At 33.7% G+C, this 24,551-nt stretch overlaps 2 protein-coding genes across 2 annotated transcripts; both read left to right on the forward strand.

Annotated features, from left to right (window-relative positions):
• Nucleotides 1-2,385: 2,385 nt before the first annotated feature.
• On the forward strand, nt 2,386-5,545 carry LOC149895721 (catalase-like). Its single transcript, XM_090118441.1, has 2 exons — nt 2,386-2,496; nt 4,100-5,545. Exons 1-2 carry the CDS (start codon nt 2,386-2,388, stop codon nt 5,540-5,542), a joined length of 1,554 nt encoding a protein of 517 aa, XP_089974567.1. The 3' UTR covers nt 5,543-5,545.
• A 2,752-nt stretch (nt 5,546-8,297) lies between these two features.
• Nucleotides 8,298-12,276, forward strand: LOC149895722 (catalase-like). Its single transcript, XM_090118442.1, has 2 exons — nt 8,298-8,408; nt 10,749-12,276. Exons 1-2 carry the CDS (start codon nt 8,298-8,300, stop codon nt 12,210-12,212), a joined length of 1,575 nt encoding a protein of 524 aa, XP_089974568.1. The 3' UTR covers nt 12,213-12,276.
• The last annotated feature ends 12,275 nt before the right edge of the window (nt 12,277-24,551 follow it).

Consider the following 24,551-nt stretch of genomic DNA (forward strand, 5'->3'; position numbering starts at 1 on the left):
AAATCCAGAAATTCCGTAATGAAAAAACCTCACGCTCCCCACGGGGACGGGCGCGGAGGTGTGGCTTGAAGGCATAGCATGCAATAGCTTTACCGCGGCAGTCCCCGAGTGACACACGTCTTTTTTTATTACTGAAAGCATTTATTTTATACATTTCCTAAGTTAGCTAGCCAGCTAGTTGTATATATTGGAATTATATACAACTAGCTGTTCCCCGCGGTTTCACCCGCATTGCTCTGCTCCTGTTGGTCTTAGCGTGATGATATATAGCCCACTAGCTTTCCGCCCGCGGCTTCGCCCGCGTTTTCAAAGAAAAACCCGTTCCCGTAGGATTTCCGGGATAAAACCTATCCTATGTCCTTTCTCGGGTATCAAAATATCTCTATACCAAATTTCATGCAAATTGGTTCAGTAGTAAAGGCGTGATTGAGTAACAGACAGACAGACAGAGTTACTTTCGCATTTATAATATTAGTATGGATTCCGAGGAAAATTATACGTTTCCTAGGATATCTATGGATAAAATAGATTTTTTAAACAATACTTTATACATATCCTAAATGGTTTCGGAATTGTACACATTTCCTAGGACTTGTATATAATTCCTTAATTTCATACCACGGACATGTATCAAGATAGACTAAGCGAGTGTATGTACTTCCCGTGTCCAAACTATGTTATTGAAACTTACTTGACGCTGGCCTACACTCAGTCCGCGCTTGCAGTTCGCCAAGGAAAGACGTGAAGCTGAATAAAGTAAAATGCCGAATTGCGCCGTTATAAACTGTAGAAACTCCACAGCTGTGAGTGGCCGAGTTAGCAGAGATGTTTCCTTCCACCGGTAAGTAATTTTCTAATCAGAATATGCACTATTTATTTTAAAATCAAATAAAGAATATCTGTGGAAAACGATCGTGACAAACACGGATACCAAATCATACGAAATGATTCGGAATACATTGCGGCTTTTACTTGGCACGGTAAAGATCGCGTCGTATGATTACAAGCAATGAATAGCGTCTTCTCATTTTTCTGTTCTCATTTTTCTGTCCAATTTTGTGGTTAGTGATGTTCATTTGATGCAACAGTTCTCGATTCTAATCGATTTTATAATCGAACAGAAAAATGATAATTTGTAGGAGCAATTTTTCAGAAAAAAAGGCATAGATTTTTTTTGTCATTTAATACGACTTGACCTAGAACTTTTAAGTATTTTAATACAAAGGTACTAAAAATAAATATTATGACATGGACGCCATTAGTTAAAGTGTCATCTTGGGAGTTTTTTAAAAAAACTCCTTATTGCTTAGACTATGTTTGTTTTTTCAGTTTTCCAAGTAACCCGAACATAAAAGGAAAATGGATCGATGCAACGGGACATAAAGATTGATTGATTGACAGTTTCATTACTTTCTTTCGATGGCCTCTCTAGTACGTAGTACATGGTAACTCAATGGGCATATGTAAGAAAAAGCTAAAACACATTAGTGTACTTGTTAGAATATTAAAAGGTTTATAACTTTATTTTATCATCCCTCTGTCTATGGTAATTATCATTTTTCTGTCTTGAATCGATTTAGTAATCGATTACGATTCATTTATTTGACTACCTCTTAGACATAGATCTAGTTTGATCTGATTTCTTTCGATTTACTTCGATGGGATAGGACGATACTAGAATCGCCGCGCGAGTGGCGGCCTAATCGATTTAGCGTAAAATGAAATTAACATCACTAAAAAGCGCTCGTGACGTCATAACGCGTCAAGGTCAGTACAAAAAATATGACACGCTTGGTTTTCATACAGATCGCGGTACTTGCGTTGTCTACTTAAATATACATGTCTGTGTTTCATACATTTCCGGTATCATAAACGTATACATGAAATATACCTTCCTTACCTTCTTCGAAATTGATTTCCTGTACTATAATATTGGGTTAATATTTAAATTGCTGGTTTTAATTTATTACAATTAAAAATAGGAATGAACTCATAAGATAAGAATTATAAAATGGAACGGAATTTCCAAAATATTACCTAATTAGATTTCCGCCAGCGGCTTCGCCCGCTTCGTCTAAAACATAATAAATTATATACTAAAACCTTCCTCTTGCATCACTCTATCTATTAAAAAAAACCGCATCAAAATCAATTGCGTAGTTTTAAAGATATAAGCATACAAAGGGACATAGAGACAGTGAAAGCGACTTTGTTTTATACTATGTAGTGATAGTATAGTAGGATAGAATAGGATATAGAGATTAACAAAAATATTATTCAAAACACCCTGTATACACATAAACTCCTCATGCACTCTATATAAGCGAAGCAAAAATAAATATAATCTTAATTAAACTGAAAATGAGAACACAATGCATGTTTATAATGTTAAAATTTCAATTTTTGCATATATTGATAAAACTGTTAGTTACTGTACGGGGTGAGGCTCTTGATCCGATAACGGACCAAATTGTTTTATACAAGGAGAGAAACAATGTAAGTTACCTTTTAATATATTTATTAGTTTAGGTATTTAGGTAAAATTCCGCCTCCTTGGTACAGTGGTTGACGCGTGAGCGTAGCACCGAGGGGTCCCGGGTTCGGTGGAGACGATGAAAAAAAAATGTCTCGGTCTGGTAGGACACTGAAGGCTGATCACCTACTTGTCCCTAAAGAAAATCAGTGAAACAGATGTATAATGCATCTGCCCCTTACCCCACTAGGGGACATGGGACTTCACACATTAGTACCTACAAACAAACAAACTTATGAATAATATTATGCAGCAAAATAACAAATATCTAACTATTATTTTTATTTTAAGGGCCGATTTTTCAATGCTTGGATAAAACTTATCCGTGGCCGTCCAATAAAGTATTACACGATACTATTAAAATGTCACGTAAACTGTCAAATACGGGCAATTAGAATACGTTTTTAAAATGGTAGTTTTATATACATTATTCGACGAATAAGTTTTATCCAAGCATTGAAAAATCGGCCCTAAATATGATATTAGTTGAGTTTAAATAAAACCGGCCAAGTGCGAGTCGGGCTCGCGCACAAAGGGTTCCGTAGCAGCAAATATAATAAATTACAGTTAAATCAACCTATCTCAAAAACTATAAGAGATACTTTGATCAAACCAAAAATCGTTGAAAGAGTTAATTAGCATGCATCACCTCTATTTTTTTTAGAATTTTATACCCCGTAGTTATAAAAATAGAGGGGGGGGGACATACTTTTTACGACTTTGAGAGCTGATATCTCAAAAACCGTTCACTTTAAGAAAAATGTTTTTTAGAAAACTTTATATCATTTTAAAAGACCTTTCCATTGATACCCCACACGGGTATGTACATCGAAAAAAAAAATTTCATCCCTCAGTTACATGTATGGGGGGCCCCACCCCCAATTCTTTTTTTTACTATTTAGTGTCATATTTTTGTAGCGGTTCATACAACACATATTCCCATCAAATTTCATCACTGTAGTACTTATAGTTTCCGAGTAAATCGGCTGTGACAGACGGACAGACGGACAGACGGACAGACGGACATGACGAAACTATAAGGGTTCCGTTTTTGCCATTTTGGCTACGGAACCCTAAAAATAATAATAAAACAAAATAATGGAATTACCTGTTTGCTGGTTTTTGAAGCATTTACGAATTGTTAAAAACTTCCCAAACATTTGTGTATTAATAATTATTATCTTACTAGCTTCTTCTTTGCTGCTTCGCCCGCTTTGTCCCAAACATAATAAATTATATACTAAAACCTTCCTCTTGAATCAGTCTATCTATTAAAAAAACCGCATCAAAATCCGTTGCGTAGTTTTAAAGATTTAAGCATACATAGGGGCATAGGGACATATGGACAGAGAAAGCGACTTTCTTTTATACTATGTAGTGATGATGCCTGTGGCTATTTAAAAGTTATATTATCCCATTAAGCCCCGAACGGCCCGATCGGTCCACGACACAATAGATTTTATATTGTCTGTGATTCTGGGGCCTGAGTGGGATTACATTATCATTCATCATAATCCACTACATCGTTTTCTACATATATTATATTAACATTAATTTATGTTACAGGGATCGCGAACTTATATGACTACCAGCAATGGGGCAAGAGTAGAATACAATGATCTAGTTACATTAAACAGCAGAATAATTTACAATAACTATTTCATGGATTCCATAACTCATCTTGATCGACAAATAATTCCAGAGCGAGTTGTACATGGGAAAGGTTCTGGAGCATTCGGATATCTTGAAGTTACGAATGACGTCAGCAAATATACCAAAGCAGATTTCCTTAACAAAGTGGGTAAGAAGACTCCGGTAGCTGTTAGATTTTCGCTTGCTGGTGGAGAGAGAGGTAGCAGTGATGGCACCCCAGGTGGTCTACGAGGATTCGCTGTAAAATTCTACACGAAAGAAGGAAATTTCGATATACTTGGCTTAAACACACCCATGTTTGCTCTTAAAGATCCTGTTTTATTTCCGAACTTAATTCATGCTCTTGGAAGAAATCCGGCAACTAATGTTCCTGATCCAAATACGGTTTGGGACTTTTTCACACGCTATCCCACGACTTTGAACATGTTTTTACGGTTGTTCAGTAAAGCTGGTACGCCAAAAGGCTATCGCTATATGCCTGGGTATGCTGTACATACGTATCAAGTTCAAAATAAAAATGGTGATATATATTTTGTTAGATTTCACTTCATGCCAGAAAATGGTAAAGAAAGTATAACTAATGAAGAGGCTTCGCAATTAGATCCTGACTCATTCACTAGAGATTTATATGAAGCGATTGCTTGTGGAAAACGTGTTGCTTGGAACTTTGGAATACAAGTCTTAACAAAAGAACAAGCATTTAATGCAAAGATCGACGTCTTCGACACAACTTTAGAGCTCCCATTTCAAGATTACCCCATAACGCCTGTAGGCAAATTAGTTCTCAATAGGAATCCACTAAATTTCTTCGCTGAAGTAGAACAACTAGCTTTCTGTCCATGTAATTTAGTACCTGGAATAGATGGATCTCCAGATAAACTATTCGAAGGACGTATGTTTTCTTACAGAGACACTCAGAACTATCGTTTAGGAATAAACCATAAGAATATTAAAGTGAATTGTCCGTTCGAAACTGAAGCACGTACCTACAATAGAGATGGTGTCGCACCAGTTGGTTATAATGGAAAAGATTCACCTAATTACTACGAAAACTCTTTTAATGGTCCAGTTGCATACCACGATATTAAGAGATCGAAATTAGTAAAAATAAAACAAGAAAAAGCTAATAATTTTGAACAAATAGCTAAATCATATTTAGACATGGATGAAGATGAAAAAGATGTTGTAATCACCAATATAGTTAATAGTTTAGGCCCTGCTATAGATTCCTTGCGCGATAAAGCTGTCAAAATATTTACAGAAATTGAGAAAGATCTTGGAAACAGAATTAAGAAAGGTTTAGAAGGATTCAGTAGAGAAGCAGTTTGTAATATGACCTTGGATAGTTGTTCATGATAATTCCAGTCTGTGTTTTAAAATATTATTTAATAATTAACTTATGCACGTGGACCTCCGCATTAATTATTTGATAAGGTTAAAAAAATCATGTTTGCGAGTGCATTTTTAAATGTTTTTGAAGTGAAACTTCTTTATCGGGGTTGAAAAAAAATTTTATGTGACATTTTTCCGTTACGCGCCATCTTTTTCTTATCCCTGCCACGCGTGATTCGACGTATTTCTGTAAAGTTGCATAATGCATATAGCAAATTATTTTTTGAAAAATAAGGTTATAAAGAAGTTTCACTTCTTACGTGTGTACACTAGTACACGCACACATTTTTTTATATGTTTAAGAATGTATACATTTTAAATGTAATAATTTTTTAAAAATGATTTAATAAAAATACAATCCTGCTTATCCCAATAAAAAGTAAAAAGTAATAAGTAATGTATTGTATGTGTGTTTGTCTTTCGAAAACGAAACTAAGTAAAATAACTTTAAATGTATATTTCATTTAAACATTTCAAAGTTTTAAATTGTTGATTATATTATGTTATTCTTTTTTTTTACAATACTTTAAATTTTATTTATAAAAAGTTCAGAACCCGTGCAATAAGGTTATTCACTTCAAAAAACCTTTTATTATTACTACTTATAGTAGTTATGAAAAACAGGTTGTTTTTCTAGTCATCCTACATCCTACTAATATTAAAAATGTGAAAGTTTGTGAAGGTGTGTATGTGTGTGTTTGTTACTCTTTAACGCAAATACTACTGAACCGATTACAATGAAATTTAGCACACATATAAAGGGTAACTTGGATAAAAACATAGAATAGGTTTTATCCCGGAAGTGGCTTGAAGGCATAGCATGCAATAGCTTTACCGTGGCAGTCCCCGAGGCCAAGTCTTTTTTTAATAGATCAAGTGATTCAAGAGGATGGTTTTAGTATATAATTTACTAGCAAACCGAGCGAACTACGTTTCGCCACCATAGACACCTTTTCTTTGCTATAAACCTCACGGAGCCCGAGACCTTTCCAACGAATGCAAAACCGTGGAAATCGGTTGGTGCGTTCTGGAGTTAAAGCGTCAGGAAGGAAAACCCGACTTATTTTTATATATAGTAGACTAGCGACCCGCCCCGGCTTTGCACGGGTGCAATGCTGATACTAAATACACTACAGAAAAACTGTGAACGTTGTATAAAAAAACATAGCGGCCCGTTCCGGCTTCGCACGGGTATAAAATATTATATAGATAGCCGGCCGGTACCGCCGAAAACGCTACGTCCCGCAATTTTTAAATCTGTAATATCTTCGAAAATATTCATACCGTGTAAAGGGCTATATAGATCTAGGTACATATATTAAATGAACAATGTATTCAAGGTATTTAATTGGTTAAGGATTAATGCTGTATTGGATAAAATCGCTTCGAAAATTAGCCATTATTTGTCGTAAAAAGTAAATGACAAAAAAAGTTATTGTGGGTTATCCATAAGAGATAGATATATATGACATATATACATACCATATACCATAAAATTACATTAATTAATTTACCCATAAAATTTCGGGTCATTTGTAACAGGATGGCGGTTCTACAGGGGTCTTAGTAGGTACGCAATGACAAAAAGAAAAATGATGGTCAGAACGCTGATACCGGATACCTTAAGATACTGTAATATAAAATATTACAGTATCTTAAGATAAAATATTATAGTATCTTCACCGTGTGTGACGCGCTTTATGCATCGTCACGCAAAAACTAACAACATAATATATTTCGAAGTGAATTAAATTACAATTACCTAAACATAAAAGGTAATGAAAAGTGACGTTAAAAACGTAATATCGATTGACTAAATACGAACTACGATTTTTTATGTTTTTATCAGCTCATTTACATGTTAATCATTTTTACATTGGTAAAAAGTATGTATCTTATTAAAATTTGTATAGTAATTTAATATCTATAAATGGATATGAAATTTACTATATCTGTATGATATTTTTACCAAATTTCATAAAGATACATTTGAAGTGAGTTCTTTAGTTTGCGTTGAGAGTAAAATTTCAATCTCGCGCCATGGCAATACGGTCACGTCATGGAATAAGGCGATGAATTTGGTATCTTTGAGCCTTGTCAAAGAATAATAAATAAATATTATAGGACATTATTACACAAATCGACCTAGTCCCACAGTAAGCTCAATTAAGGCTTGTGTTGTGGGTAGTTGGGTACTAGGCGACGATAGATATAACGTTTAATAAATACATATATAGATAATAACACCCAGACCCAAGAACAAATAATTGAGTTCATCACACAAATATTTGCCCTGACCGAGGATCGAACCCGGGACCGTCGGCTCAGTAGGCAGTTACTTACCACTGCGCCAACCGCTTCGTCATAAAGAAGATTCACTTCTGACACGTTGACTCAGCACACACGCTCTTTTTTCATGTGAGTCCATCCATTACAAAATTTTCGTTTTATCAATATTATAAGATACTAAGTATAGATTTTCGGAAGATTAAGAATATCTAAATTACCTAATAAAGCGTTTGTTTGTTAATTTCTTTGAACGCGCTAATCTCAAAAAACACTGATTTGAAATTAATAATACGATTAATAGAAGCTAGAAACAAAAATGAAATCATAAAAAAATTCTTAAGAAATATACTTACCACCCTGTATAGACATTAGACATACATCCGTTACGACGTTATTTAAGAAACTGATAAGTACTATCAATTTAATGACAATGGAAGTAACAATACGAGCTGTAGTGCTTTTAACGATTGCTGTACAAGTATGGGCCGAGGAATTGGATCCTGTGAGAGACCAAGTCGCTTGGTATTTGAAGAAAACACAGGTTAGTTGTGTTGTCTAAGTACAAGTGGTCCTTGGTAACCTACAATATAAATGTTGAATTAGGTACAACTAGCTTTCCGCCCGCAGCTTCGCCCGCTTTGTCTAAAACATAATAAATTATATACTTAAACCTTCCTCTTGAATCATTCTCATCATCATCATCTCATCATTCATATATATTAAAAAAAACCGCATCAAAATCCGTTGCGTAGTTTTAAAGATTTACGCATACAAGAGAAAGCGACTTTGTTTTATACTATACTAGCAGTCCGCCCCGGCTTCGCTCGTGGTACATATTTACGTTTTCTCTACATAAGAACCATCCTCGTACTTCAAGGAATATAATAAAAAATGAATTATGGAAATCGGTTCAGCCGTTCTCAAGTTATGCGCTTACCAATACATTTTGGGATTCATTTTTATATTATACTAGCAGTCCGCCCCGGCTTCGCCCGTGGTACATATTTACGTTTTCTCTACGTAAGAACCATCCTCTTACTTCAAGGAATATAATAAAAAAAGAATTATCGGAATCGGTTCAGCCGTTCTCGAGTTATGCGCTTACCAACACATTTTGCGATTCATTTTTATATATAAGACTAGCGGTCCGCCCCGGCTTCGCCCGTGGTACATATTTACGTTTTCTCTACATAAAAACCATCTTCGTACTTCAAGGAATATAATAAAAAAATAATTATCGAAATCGGTTCAGCCGTTCTCGAATTATGCGCTTACCAACACATTTTGCGATTCATTTTTATATATAAAGAAGACTAGCGGTCCGCCCCGGCTTCGCCCGTGGTACATAATATTTACGTTTTCTCTACATAAGGAGTCCTTCCGAATCGGTGGTAAATGTTAAAAATATGTACTTAATGACGTTTCAAAAGTGCTTATAGAAGAAGTCTAATAAATGTTTGAGTTTGATTTTAAGAACCATCCTCGTACTTCAAGGAATATAATAAAAAAAAGAATTATCGAAATCGGTTCAGCCGTTCTCGAGTTATGCGCTTACCAACACATTTTGCGATTCATTTTTATATATAAGAAGATAATATGCCGTATTAAATATTTTAGTACCTATTTATTTATTCAATTATTATTCGTATAGGAACTTAGATCATAGGAATGATTATGAATCATCAAAATACAGAAATCAATTACTTATCACTCGTCCTAAAAGCAATTGTTTTTCTTCTTCTTCTTCAGTCAGTTACTGCAGATAAGAGAAGAGCCGACAATAAACCCTGTCTCTGTCTGTACTCTGTTGTGTTGTGAAGTCCCCGTATCCCCAAGTGGGGTAAAGGGCAGATGCATTATCCATACATCTGTTGCACTGATCGATTTTCTTTAGGGACAAGTAGGTGATCAGCCTTCTGTGTCCTGCCAGACCGAGACATTTTTTTTTCTTCGTCTCCACCGGGAATCGAACCCAGGACCTCGGTTCTACGCGCAAGCGTCAACCACTATACCAAAGAGGCGGTCAGTACTCTGTAGTATCTTTTAAAATCATAGGTATTAATTTAACAAAATAATAATATTTAAATATTAAAACAGAGAGTTCCCTGTAGTTTTTACTTCTTAAACTTGAATAATAATCCAATAATTTTGATATTTTTTTTTTAAACCCATGCGAACAATTTTATTGTATGTTTTTCCTTAGAAAACTGTAAAATAGGTAATTTATTTTATGTGACGTAGAACGGGTAAAAAGTAGCTTATGTTTTAAACCAGACAATAATAATTGTCTGGTTTAAAACATATATAATAATAAATAATAATAAATACATTTATAATAACAAATCTTCGTTGCATCTGATATAATATTATATTAGCTAACTTATTCACGTGAATGTTTTTCAGAAATCTATACTAATATTATAGAGTTTGTTTGTTTGAACGCGCTAATCTCAGAAACTACTGATCCGATTTGAAAAATTCTTTTGGTGTTAGATAGCTCTTTTATCGTTCGTTTTATCGTTTTATCGTTTATCGTATTATTATTTACCCTTAGACCAACGGGAGCGGAGCAATGCGGGTGAACCCGGGGGGCACAGCTAGTATGAAATAAAATCTTTATTAAAGTTAATAAAACAATATTACATAGCAGGAAATTAAACTTAACAATCTATTATGATAATATATTATTATCATAAATGTTTTAATGCTTAATTTGCATAAAGATTACTTGAATATTTCAGTTTTTTTAATTACTTTACTAAAAGTTACGTCATTCCTTCTAAAAATAACTTAGGTACTCTTGGATCCTATTTATGAAGCTATAGTTGACATTAAAAAGATAACATTCAAAATAATTTAACCATGTTTTTAAATGTTACAGGGTGTAAAAACAACATTAACAACAGCCAATGGGGAAGCAGTTGAACGTCGAAAAACAAGAACATTAAATCAAAAATTGTTCTACAATAATTTCTTCACCGAATCCATCGCTCACGCAAACCGGGAACGAATTCCTGAACGCATTGTTCATGGCAAAGGTGTTGGAGCATTTGGTTACTTCGAAGTGACGCACAATGTAACAGAATATATAAAAGCAGATTTCCTGAGCGAAATCGGTAAAAAAACACTAATAGCCGCTAGATTCTCCCCTGCAATTGGAGAGCGAGGACTAAGTGATACTTCTAGAAGCATGAAAGGCTTCGCTGTTAAGTTTTACACGAATGAAGGTAACTTCGACATAGTTGGGCTAAGCACTCCCATGTTCGCATTCAAGGATCCCACATTTTTCTTTACGTTTCTGCATGTTGAAAGCAGAAACCCCACTACTAACATAGTCGATGAAAATATGCACTGGGACTTCTTAACGCGAAATCCGGAAGCGCTAAATATGTTCACAACGGTATACGCAGACGGCGGTATACCAAAAGGCTATCGAAAGATGCCTGGACACAGTATCCACACATATCAAATACACAATAAAAATGGTGACATTTACTTTGTTCGATTTCATTTTATCCCAGAAGATGGTGAAGAAAGTTTAACAGCGGAAGAGGCGAATGAATTAGACGCGAACGATCCTGACTCATTTACCAGAGATATGTATGAAGCGATTGCATGTGGAAAACGAGTTGCTTGGGATTTTGGTATACAACTATTAACACCAGAACAGGCTTTAAATGCAAAGATCGACGTGTTTGATCCAACATTAGAGCTCCCCTATGAGGATTACCCTCTAACACCCGTTGGTAAATTAGTTCTGAATAGGAATCCAGTCAATTACTTCGCTGAAATTGAACAACTAGCTTACTGTCCATGTAATTTAGTACCTGGAATAGATGGAGCACCAGACAAACTATTCGAATCACGCCTCTGGGCCTATAAAGATGCCCAATTCTATCGTTTAGGAAAAAACTTTCATAATATTAAAGTAAACTGTCCACTTGCGTCTGTAACACGTCATTATTATTATAAAGATGGCGCCGCACCAGTGAATGACAACGGAGAAGATGCACCTAATTATTATGATAACTCTTTCAATGGGCCCATGCCGTATGATGATTATAATCGAAGTAAAATAATAGAAATAGAAGAAGGAGAACCAGATAATCTTTGGCAGATCGCAGAAATGTATTCAAAATTGTCGGACGGAGAGAAAAGTCGTTTAATAAGCAATATAGTAAACAGCTTGGGTAATACTGTTCAGTTTATTCGTGAAAGAGCTGTAAAAATATATACAGAAATTGAGCCAGACCTTGGCAATAGAATTAAAAGTGGTTTGGAAGGATTTGAAAAAGAACCAGCTTGCAGAATACCATTTGACGAAATGCCTAAGAACCGTGATTGATATTTTTGTAAGAACAATTTCAGATAAAAAAAATTAAAATTATTAGGATTCTACAGAATAAGTGATTTGATGAATGATGGTTTTTAATAAATATATATGACTTGCATTGTGTTGTATATTTCATTTATACCTTTTATCATTATAGACTATCACCATAACTTTAAAACTTGTATATCTCACTCCGTTTGAATGCAATTTCCCAGGTCGTAGGTTTTTACATCTCTTCGGTTACTTTACATAATATACATTATATATCAAAGCGTAGTTCTCTTGAATATATTGCATATACTCTGCCGAATTCTATGAAACTCCAACGAATTGCGGGCACAAAGTTTCCTCTCTCGGGAGTTTTAATAAATAATGTTTCGCGATTTCGTCTCGGCTTGACAAAAGATATTATTTGAGTCGCAGCCGTAGTACGATCTAAACTTTCTTAAATATGCCTTGGGAATGTTGCTTTTGAAATCCTTGTGAAATGAGTCTGTTAATTGCTCTTATCATCATTATTTCTAAACAAAGGGTGTTGAAGTCAAACTCAAAGTTCAAACATATATTTATTCAACTAGACTTTCAGAAGCACTGTGGAAAGGTCAAGTACCTACATAATTAAATATATGCCACCGGTTCGGAAAGCAGTTTCTAGAGAAGGTAAGGAAGTCTGTAGTAGTTGTTTTTTAAGGCTTTAAATCCGTAATAAATAACGATTAAAACGAGGTTATTCAACTTTGTGAAAGAAAAAAAAAGCAAAAATGATAAATATTTTATGTACCTACCTATCTTGATGGTATAAACCCTTTGTGTCTACAAACTCTAAACTAAAAGATATATATTTTATCAAAAAATCTTTAATTACTTCGACTTCTTTAACATCAAACATTTCAATATGTTACGTTCGTGTAATACAAAATAAGAGAGATTTATTCAACATCTACTTTCAAAGGCAATATACGAAATCTCACAAACCCTCACTTTTTTCGTACCCATGTTAAATCTAATGAATCAATTCCTTTACATTTGGTTTTGAGATGAATCACAGCCTTTCCGAATTCAACAGTTATAAAAACATACATCCATAAATTCTTATGTATCTTTATTTGTTTTAAACTTAGGGAACCACGCGAATTAAGCTGCGCAATCAAGCTATAGTATCTATGCTAATGTTATAAAGTTTGATAGCGCTAATCTCAGGAACTACGAGTTCGATTTGAAAAAATATTTCAGTGTTAGATAGCCCTTTTATAGAGGAAACCTATAGGCTATAATATTATCATCACGCTTTATAGGTAAGGAGCAATACAGATAATAATATAGAGGTTGATTTTGTATATCAAAGTATAACTTCTTTGTATCTAGGCAACTAATACCTGCAACAACCCTGCCTTCCAAGCCAGAAGTCGTGGGTTCGATTCCCACCCAGGGCAAATATTTGTGTGATGAACAAAACGATAATGTTTGCTCTGTGTCTGGGTGTTAATTATCTTTATAATATGTATTTATATAAAACTAGATTTCCGCCCGCGGCTTCGCCCGCGTTTGCAAAGGAAAACCCGCATAGTTCCCGTTCCCGTGGGATTTCCGGGATAAAAACTATCCTATGTGTTAATCCAAGTTACTCCATATATGTGTGCTAAATTTCATTGTAATTGGTTCAGTAGTTTTTACGTGAAAGAGTAACAAACATCCATACATCCATACATCCTTACAAACTTTCGCCTTTATAATATTTATTAGATTATATTATGTAAGTTTATCAGCCATCTGGGTTCCATAACACAAGCGAAAGCTTAGTATAGGATTAGATCGTGCCGTGTGTGAAAATTGTCCTGAAATATTTATTTATTTAAAAGTATAACGGGAGTCCTTGATAGAAAATATTAATATAGTTGCCTAAATATACAGTATACTGTAGGAATAATATAATAAAGTACTACAACTTACATCCCTTACAGCATGTCGATGCCTCCTAAGTATAATGAGTCAACTGACATTTTAGCTATTTTACAGGAGAGTGATTTGAAGGCAAATCGTTTATATTTTAATGAAATCAAATTAATTCGAAACAAAGTAAATGTTTTTTTAATAAAAATTGTAAGCCCTTCCTTTGGTATAAAATGATTTTGCTGATTTTTGTTTTTAAATGGCTTTTTTTGTAGATGGCTGGGTATACACCGGCGGGACTCAATAGTGAAATGGTTTAACTACCAGTTATATTTATGTACGTTGTTCATCAAAATCTATCGTTAACACCAAAATCACATGAAATAATGATTGTCATTTTATTAATTTAATTTTACTTTTGTTTGTTTTCGGGTTTGTTTATCTCAATAAATAATAAAATGCTGAAATTATGTCACTTGACTCATTATACTAGGAAAGTAATTAGCAAAGTTAACATTTGAAACCTCAACGTATACTGGACCAATGTAATTTACTGAGGTTTATTTTTAGGAATCTTTTTTTGTAATACCTTTTGATGTGTGGGATTAATAAAAGCTAGGAAGAAGAACATGAATAAGAAACCAATAACAACTCATTTTGAAGAATCACAATGTATTTTTAGCCATAATTAAGTAGGAATATCTTTTTAACATAATAGCTTTACTAAACGCTACAACGTGAACAAATCGCTATTAAAAATATCAATTGGTAACTTACGTTTAACAATAATGAAAATTATAGAAATTAATAACGTAGTAATCCAGACATTTCTAGTGCTTAACAAATTAAAAATCAGTCGTTAGATCCATTAGAATCTATTCTAAAAGCTACAAGTAAAAATAAATCAACATTTAACAAATTAACAATGTTCCATCATCAAAGAGAAATAAATTAATAACGTAACAGTCTAAGGCATTTCTAATACACAAAAATATAAATTTTAACAAATTATAGTCATATATCTATAATCATAAGTCAGAATCGCTGTCGTTAGCTGCATTAGAGTTCGTTGAAATCAAATTATTATAAAATAAATGATACTCTTTAGGAATTACCAGTGTCTTACAAAGATCCATCAAATCTTTGTGCTTATTTTGGTCAACAGGAATGGGTATCTGATAAGCTAAAGAAATATTATTATCTACGTCAATATTTAACTCTTTTCTATTTCGTGTAGCTTTTGATATCTTTACACAATCTATCTACTTGTAACAACATCTTGGTATCTCGTTTTACAAAACAGCCTATATGGATAATCCGCTTAAACTAGTTCTTCTGTTACTTTATTCCAAGGCATTTTTGATCCATCATTGGTAGTTGTCCAGTTGTTTATAAGTTATAGCTTTGATTTAAAGTGAGTGAGACACTTTAGTAACTTTGTATGGCTTTCGTCTTTCGTCTGTCTTTCAATTATAGCGTGCATACTGTCGCCTTCATTTGGACCCACTAATAGAAAGCTATGACTAATATATAACAAACTTTGAACTAGCTAGTTCAAAGTTTGTTATAGATAATATATTATACATATTATAATACATTAAGAATATAATTCTGTTTCTATTTTGGCCTCCACAGTTGTCTGACCTGAACCGGTAATCTTTGACACCATTACCCACCGTGTCTTCTATAAACTTGAAAACACAGCTGGAAATTTCATTAGCGCCTCTCTTTGCTGTCTGTTGTCATAAAAAACAATAACCATAATATCATTCATTCATGTCATCAATCATCATAATATCATCGATTCCTGTGTAAATTTTTAAAATTTTCGCGCCCTGTTTGACTGCATTCTGTTAATATTATTAATTTAACATGTTAAAGAACAATTATTATCTAAAATGGCGTGCTTACTTGCCGCCATTCATAGTCTACAGAGCCGATATAAACTTGTATATCGATACAAGTTTATTGTGTACCCCCTCACGCCCCGCGTACACTGGTACAATGTCATTTAGATCAGTTTACGATGTACGATTTTAACTGATGTTGAAATTGATTTAGTATACGTGAAATTATCTCGGTAATTATTGTACTTTTTTAATTTTTTTTAACACGAACGTTTAGATCACGATTTATCATGTTCGTTTTTATAAAAATATGAAAATACCTAAATTTGTTAGTTGACTCAGTATACTTAGGAGGCATCGATGTAGTATTGTAATTCTGTCGCTACACTCAAATATTCAGCTTTTCACTAAATTATGTGCTCACAAGGTTCAAAGTTTATACACTCGGGAGCTATAAAGTCTTGAAACTACAGGCTAGGTTGACAAAAGATTTCCCTACATAGAATATGTAATGAAATTGTTATTGTTTAACTCCTGTTCGTGGAACTTGTAGTTATTTTGGGCAATGAATGACTCTATTTTACACTAGCTATCCGCCTGTGGCTTCGTCCGCGTGAGGAAAACTAGCATAATTACAGTTCCCGTGAGATTTCTGGCATAAAATCCAACTTATGTCCTTCTAACGTCTGACTCTAGCCTACGTAAAGGAAAACTCAAATAGTTACAGCTCCTGTGGAATTCCTAGGATAATTATTGTCCTCTGTCCTTTCTAACGTCTAAAACTATTTCTATACCAAATTTCATCCAAATCAGTTCAGTGGTTTAGATGTTAAGAAGAGATAGGCAAACAGACAAATAGAGTTACTTTCACATATAGGTATGCTAATATTATAAAGCTGTAGAGTTTATTTGTTTGGTTGAATGCGTTACCCTCAGGAACTACGGGTCCGATTTGAACAATTATTTCCGTGTTAGATAGCCCATTTGTCGAGGAAGGCTATTAGTATCTACCTATAGAATGGTTACCTAGCATTATAATATACCTTTTATCATCACGCTGAAACCAATAAGAGCACAGCAATATGAGTAAAATTGCGGATTGCTAGTAATAAATAATTCGACATCTGTCCAGACGTTACTAGGAACTTAAAATTAAATTTCTCTCTTATATTTAACTAGCTTTCCGTCCGCGGCTTCGCCCGCGTTTTCAAAGAAAAACCCGCATAGTTCCCGTTCCCGTGGGATTTCCGGGATAAAACCTATCCTATGTGTTAATCCAAGTTACCCTCTATATTTGTGCTAAATTTTATTGTAATCGGTTCAGTAGTATTTGCGTGAAAGAGTAACAAACACACACATACACATCCTCACAAACTTTCGCATTTATAATATTAGTAGGAACTTAGGAAGGATATAAATTATAAACCCACTGCTTCGTTCTGTAATTTCATTCGTAGAATGCAATCTTCTCGGAGACGGCATGTCGATACATGTCATATTAAAATCTATTTTATATCTAACTAGCGGTCCGCCCCGGCTTCGCCCGTGGTACATGTTTATGTTTTCTTTCCATAAGAACCATCCTTGGACTTCCACAAACATTTAAAAAAAATAATTATCGAAATCGGTTCAGCCGTTCACACGTGATGCCGTGACAATGCGAAACGGGTTTCATTTTATATATATTACTAGCGGTCCGCCCCGGCTTCGCCCGTGGTACATATTTACGTTTTCTCTACATAAAAACCATCCTCGTACTTCAAGGAATATAATAAAAAAAGAATTATCGAAATCGGTTCAGCCGTTCTCGAGTTATGCGCTTACCAACACATTTTGCGATTCATTTTTATATATAAGATAATACCGCTGCAACGTGGCCGCCATCTTGCCGAGCTATACATAGATATTTAGGTCAAGCTAATAATTAGAAAGAAAAGAAAGAAGGTAGAAATGTTTATTGCATTAATATAGTAACACTGAAAAGTTAAACAAAAACCTTTATACAACAGGAGAAAAATTTAAATAGTAAAAAATCTATTAAATAGTATTTCTACTGTATAAGTTAGTAGTAGTAGGTAGTAGTAGTAAGTAGAATATAAGTTAGTTTCTATACAATGTATATAATATAGTTTTAAGGGTGTTTAATGTTTATAGTAATAAAAATAATAAATTTGAAAGTGTATTTGTTTTTATTTCTTTCTTATCACAGCGGATTGATACATACTAGAATCACAGAACATATAATCAAAGAATATTAGAAGGCTAAAAAGTGATAAGTATAGGATATCTTTGACCGCCTCCGTGGTACAGTGGTTGACGCGTGAGCGTAGAACCGAGGGATCCTGGGTTCGATTCCGGTGGAGACGAAGAAAAAAAAATCTCGGTCTGGCAGGACACAGAAGGCTGATCACCTACTTGTCCCTAAAGAAAATCGATCAGTGAAACAGATGTATAATACATCTGTCCCTTACCCCACTAGGGCACATGGGCTTCACTTTTATCTTTTACCGCGTTGAAATATCTCATGGTAATTTCCTTTAAAATAGTAGAAGTTACTTAATAAAGTTGGCCTTAACCACTCTACCACTGCTTTCTGAAACTGGCACTTTATTCACTCTTATACTTACCTATACGTATAAATTACTTCATTACATCTTATTCCTTAACCCTTTATATTTAAATATCTTAAGTATGTACAAGTAAGTTTACATTATGTATTGACAATTTTATTTAAACACTTCAATATATTTATATTCTCCTATTTTTTAAATTTGAAATATTTATTTTATTAGCTTTTTATTTTACATCACAAAAGACCGTTCTGGTGCTCCGTAGCGTAGCAAGTCGAGGGGACTACTAAAAACCGGCGCCTCTCCTCTAGCACGGAGAGGCAAATGCTGAGTAGTCCACCTAATCACGAATACCGACTAATATTTGAATATATTTATTATATTTTAAGGTTTAAAATTTATTAATGTGTATTGTTCTCAAAAGTGTATTTAGTTATAAGTGAAAAATTGTAATTATGTATTTGTGATTAAATGTATTTTCTTTCTTTCTTTGTTTCTTTCTAAATCTTCTTATATATAAAATTCTCGTGTCACAATGTTAGTCTGCATACTCCTCCGAAACGGGTGGACCGATTCTCATGAAATTTTCTGTGCATATCGTGTAAGTCTGAGAATCGGCCAACATCTATTTTTCATATGTACCACGGGCGAAGCCGGGGCGGACCGCTAGTATTCTTTAAAATTGAATTATCTTAATCAACTCCTCTACCAGTTAGACAAATATTTGTGAAGAGCAATTAAGATTTCTAAACAGACTCACAGCTTTTGTTTCTAGAAGATAAGGCTCGAAATAACAAAGTTTATGCAAATTACCCTGACAGAAAAATTAAGAAAGTTTTCTTGAGACGGTGCTGAGATTTCTTTTCAGGTTTCAAACATATTTACGGTCTTACTTATAAAATGTTACCCATTCGCTATGCAATGGATTAGTTATTGCAATAACCTGTCTTGTTTTTATGATTGACGTTTCATGTGAGCAAGAGCAGGACAAAGCTATAGTAGAAAATGGTAGAAATTTATCCATTGTTTAACTTTTTATAAGTAAGGCCGTTAGTGTAAGAAGAACCATTTTGCGGTCCGCTTTTGTTTTTGCATTTATAAACATAGAATTAAGAATACACTATTTATTTCTTAAACAAATTATGTTTATACAGGGTGTCCCACTTTTGGTATACTAAGCTCAAAGGAGGTTATAGTTTTGCATACGCTGAGTACGTAAAAAATACTTATAAAATTCCAGACGCATTTTTTTTTCGGATAGATGAATTCTTAAAACTCTATGTGTACACCCCTAACAAGCAACACGCCCAAATTTGCCACCCGCATGTGAGATATCGTTTAAGATTATGTTTTCATAGACAAAATGCTCACATTAGAGAAGCGGTATATGCCGGCTGCGCGAAGCTAGAGAAGAAAACATGGATTTTCAGGAAAAATTTAACAAAAAAATTTTGACGTAATTTTGTTTTTAAGTATTTTTTACGTGATCAGTGTATGCAAAACTACAAGTCCCTTCGCGCTTAGTATACCAATAGTGGGACACCCTGTATACTCATTATTTCATAAATAAAAATCTATCTATCTGATAATGAAACAAGATTTTAATCATCACTACATAGTATTACAAGTCGCTTTTTCTGTCCCTATGTCCCTATGTATGTATGCTTAAATCTTTAAAACTACGCAACGGATTTTGATGCGGTTTTTTTAATAGATAGAGAGATTCAAGAGGAAGGTTTTAGTATATATAATTTATTATGTTTTAGACAAAGCGGGCAAATTTTGTTAGTTTGTTAGTTAGTTAATATAATATCATTTTATAATGTTCACATTCGTCATTCTAAAATAGTACCAAATATCACACTTAAATCAAACATTAATAAACAGGTAAAGCTTGCGAAAATGATATCAATTAATTCAGCCTCTATAGAAATATAATTTTCGCGACTGAAGGCCATCAGTCGACCTTAAATTTGACATTACAATATACACAGAGTGTCTACCAACTCCACCCTAGTATTAAGCGCGTCACACACGGTGAAGATACTATAATATTTTATGTTAAGATTCTCTAATATAAAATATTACAGTATCTTAAGGTATCCGGTATCAGCGTTCTGACCATCATTTTTCTTTTTGTCATTGCGTACTAAGACCCCTGTAGAACCGCCATCTTGTTACAAATGACCCGAAACACTGACACAAAATTTCACCGTGTGTGACGCGCTTTACGTACCTACAAAGTACACACTACTGAATACAAACAAAATATCAAACGCGTTATTTTGATGATTTATTATACGGTATACCACTAGCTTTCCACCCGCGGCTTCGCCCGCTTTATCTAAAACTTAATAAATTATATACTACAACCTTCCACTGAATCACTCTATCTAATAAAATAACCGCATCAAAATCGGTTGCGTATGCAAGGTATGCTTAAATCTTTAAAACTACAGTCCCAATGTAGATACATTGGGACAGAGTAAGCGACTTTGTTTTATACTATGCAATGATTTAGTCTCTAATCCATTATGGTACTGTATTTGCAAATTAATCTAAAATAATATAAATTTCAATAGCTTTCAGAAGGGCTGTTACAAGTTTAGTTAGTGTAGATACATTTAATTTCACAACTTATGGATATATTCTGTTAAGCATATTATACAGGGTGTCCCCTTGGTATACTAAGCGCGAAGGGACTTGTAGTTTTGCATACACTGATCACGTAAAAAATACTTAAACAACAAAATTACGTCAAAAATTTTTTACTAAATTTTTCTTGAAAATCCATGTTTTATTCTCTAGCTTCGCGCAGCCGGCATATACCGCTTCTCTAATGTGAGTATTTTGTCTATGAAAACATAATCTTAAACGAAAGCTCACGTGCTAGTGGCAAAGTTGGGCGAATTGCTTGTTATGACTTATGAGTGTACACATAGAGTTTTAAGAATTCATCTATTTGAAAAAGAAATGCATCTGGAATTTTATAAGTATTTTTTACGTACTCAGCGTATGCAAAACTATAACCTCCTTTGAGCTTAGTATACCAACAGAGGGACACCCTGTATATCAGTTAAAACAACAGACACACCCAGTTACAGGCCAGTATCAGAAAGTTAGGCTCTTAAACGAATTAACTTTGTAACGTTGTGTTTTTTATGAATTTCAATATTTTCCACTCAGTTAGATAATAATATTTCCGCTTGTTTGGTGAAGATCAAAAAAAACTTGGTTTTGAGAGTGTATTTTGGAAATTTTAATGTATCTATAGATATCTATAAAATTTGCTTGTCACATCGTTGGTTAGTTTGGTCTGAGAGCAAGTCCAAAATACATATAATAATATTAGGGATGTAACGATACCGATACCGATACCGATATATCGGTATCGCCGATAATAAATCAACCGATACCGATATTTTTTTATTAAATTCTTTCTTTTCTTTTATGTTTTTGCATTGTATTCATTCATATTGTTTTATTTCTGTTTCTGTAATTATAGTGTTAAGGAAGAGCGGAACCTCCTGACACAAGCATTTTATTTGCTTACTAGGAGTGTTCCAATCACAAATTTGTTTATGTAAAGGAAAGAAATAAATAATTTTGAACTTTTTTAATTTTTAACGTGATAACGTTTTTAAAATCGTTTTAGTCGGGTCATCGGGTGACATGTTCATAAACTTGTGTCACACCAAAACCTCACGAGCGCGATCGCAGGTATAACGAGAGAGAGACGGACCGATCTCCCGTTTCATCTCGAGCGCTGCCACTTCATTATGTTATCACGTAAACATCTCGATCGTAAACCTACTTTACAAACAACCAATTTTTTTGATATCAAATAATTCAAAAACCCGCGCCCAATGAACGATGCGGGAGGCCGCCCGCACTTTGTTTTCTGAAAAAAATCTACCAATAGTAAACTTTTATTAGGTACTGATTGTATGTGTATTACTTAAAGTTTAACTGACTTCGTAAAATAATAATACTCAAATAAATGGTTTTGTTGTTTTTTGATTTGGCATTTTTATTTAAAAGAATACGATTAACAGTTGTCTCTGTTAAATGTTGGTAACTTTTTATGCATAATTCACTATTTATTTTTCTACCAAGCCATCGATATCGGTATCGGTATCGGTATCGCCGATACATTACTACAAATATCGGTATCGGTATCGTATCGGCAAAATCATGTATCGTTACATCCCTAAATAATATGATCATACAACATTTGTCGGACCAGTACTTATATTTAGATATATTTTATGGATCAGCTAGTAACATACCTAAGTATGTATATTACCTAATTCATATGTTTATAACATCTTTACAGTATATACTTACTAAAGGTAAATATAAAAACGCCCATCTCTTTAGATCAACTCTATAATCCTCATTCAATTGAATTCAGAGTATCAATCCATCTGAACATAAAATTTAATTGAGAAAGGAAACATTCAAGTATATTTTACCTTTTCACCAGCGGCTTCGCCCGCATTTCGAAAGAAAAACCAGCATATTTCCCGTTCCCGTGGGATTTCCGGGTTAAAACCTATCCTATGTGTTAATCCAAGATACCCTCTATATGTGTGCTAAATTTTATTGTAATCGGTTCAGTGGTATTTGCGTGAAAGAGTCACAAACACACACATACACATCCTCACAAACTTTTGCATTTTATAATATCTATGTATTAGTAGGATGTATATTGTATGCCTTGGTGTAGGTTAATATTTTGTTGAAAGGTTCCATCAAAAGGTTATACACAATGGTCATAAGAAATTCCTTTGATGTTGAATTGAAGATAATTCACTTTAATATTTATATAAGGAGCTGTGTTAAACGAACCAGAGGAAAAGGATGACAATAGAACGGTATTTATGATTCAAAGAAAGCAAAGTTTTAAGAAAAACTGACCATTTGTTCAACACTATTTGTCTTAGAGAATAAAGCTTGTGTTGGAGTTCCCTTGTGGGGATTTTTAAACGTTTGAGAATGTGGGTCGTTTTATGTGTTATATCTTTCTTTCTAGGCTATATAAGTTGGTAATCAGCCTTTTATTATTTTAGTTTCCGTAAGAGATAGAAATCTTCACCTATTGTTTGGGTAAATGAAGAAGACAGAATATTCAAAGTAACAATTTTCTGCAGCTCAAAGATAAATTATTTATCGACGTATTTAATAATATTATATTTTTTTCTTCGTCTCCACCGGAAATCGAATCCAGGTTCTACGCTCATGCGTCATCCACTGTACCAAGAAGGCGATGAAAAAAAATATAAATAATAATATAATAATAATTGCTGCTGATTTACTTTGACGCGATTGAAGCCACGGGTGGAAAGGAAAGCTTTATAGGTATATTCTCTTCACGAGAACTAAAGGCTAGCAGTTCGATTCAGCAAAAACAGCTGAACCAAATAATCAATACAATGTGTTATCAGAGATAAGATAATGTGTTTTCATTAGTTAAGTGGTTCGTTCGCGTGTTCTGAACGCATTTTTATACTGATGTTTGGTAAATTCCATATGAAAGAGGGTTGAATGTGTGAAATAAATGTGTTGAAATAAAATTTGTATATAAAATACTTTAAATTAATTTAAAAACGAGTTGTGTATTGTACTATTTATATTGCAACAATTTAAAATGTATGTGAAATCATTAATATTTTAAAAACTAAATCGCCCTCATATCGTTTTTTTTTTAATTATGTGAAATTTAAATGAGACCAATTGGAAAGCATAAGCAGATAAGAATGATCAAAATCGGTTCACTCATTCGTAACTGAGGTAACAATCCAAAAATAGCGTCGAGTTAATTACCTCTTACCTTTTTTTTTATAAATTCGGTTGACAATATAAGTTCATACAAAAACTATACTGTTCATATAAAAGTAAAATCAATGAAAAACATTACCCTCCTTCTGAAGCATTCGAGTAAATATATTCATACAATTCATGATATTTAAAACAAAATATCTTGCGTAGTAGGTATTAAAGAGTTAAGCATACATAGAGACGGACAGACAGCCATAGCGACT

This window comes from Colias eurytheme, chromosome 30 (assembly GCF_061535395.1).
Source record: "Colias eurytheme isolate Ceu_HAF_F1 chromosome 30, ilColEury1 Martin Lab GWU primary, whole genome shotgun sequence".
Taxonomy (NCBI): Eukaryota; Metazoa; Arthropoda; class Insecta; order Lepidoptera; family Pieridae; genus Colias; species Colias eurytheme.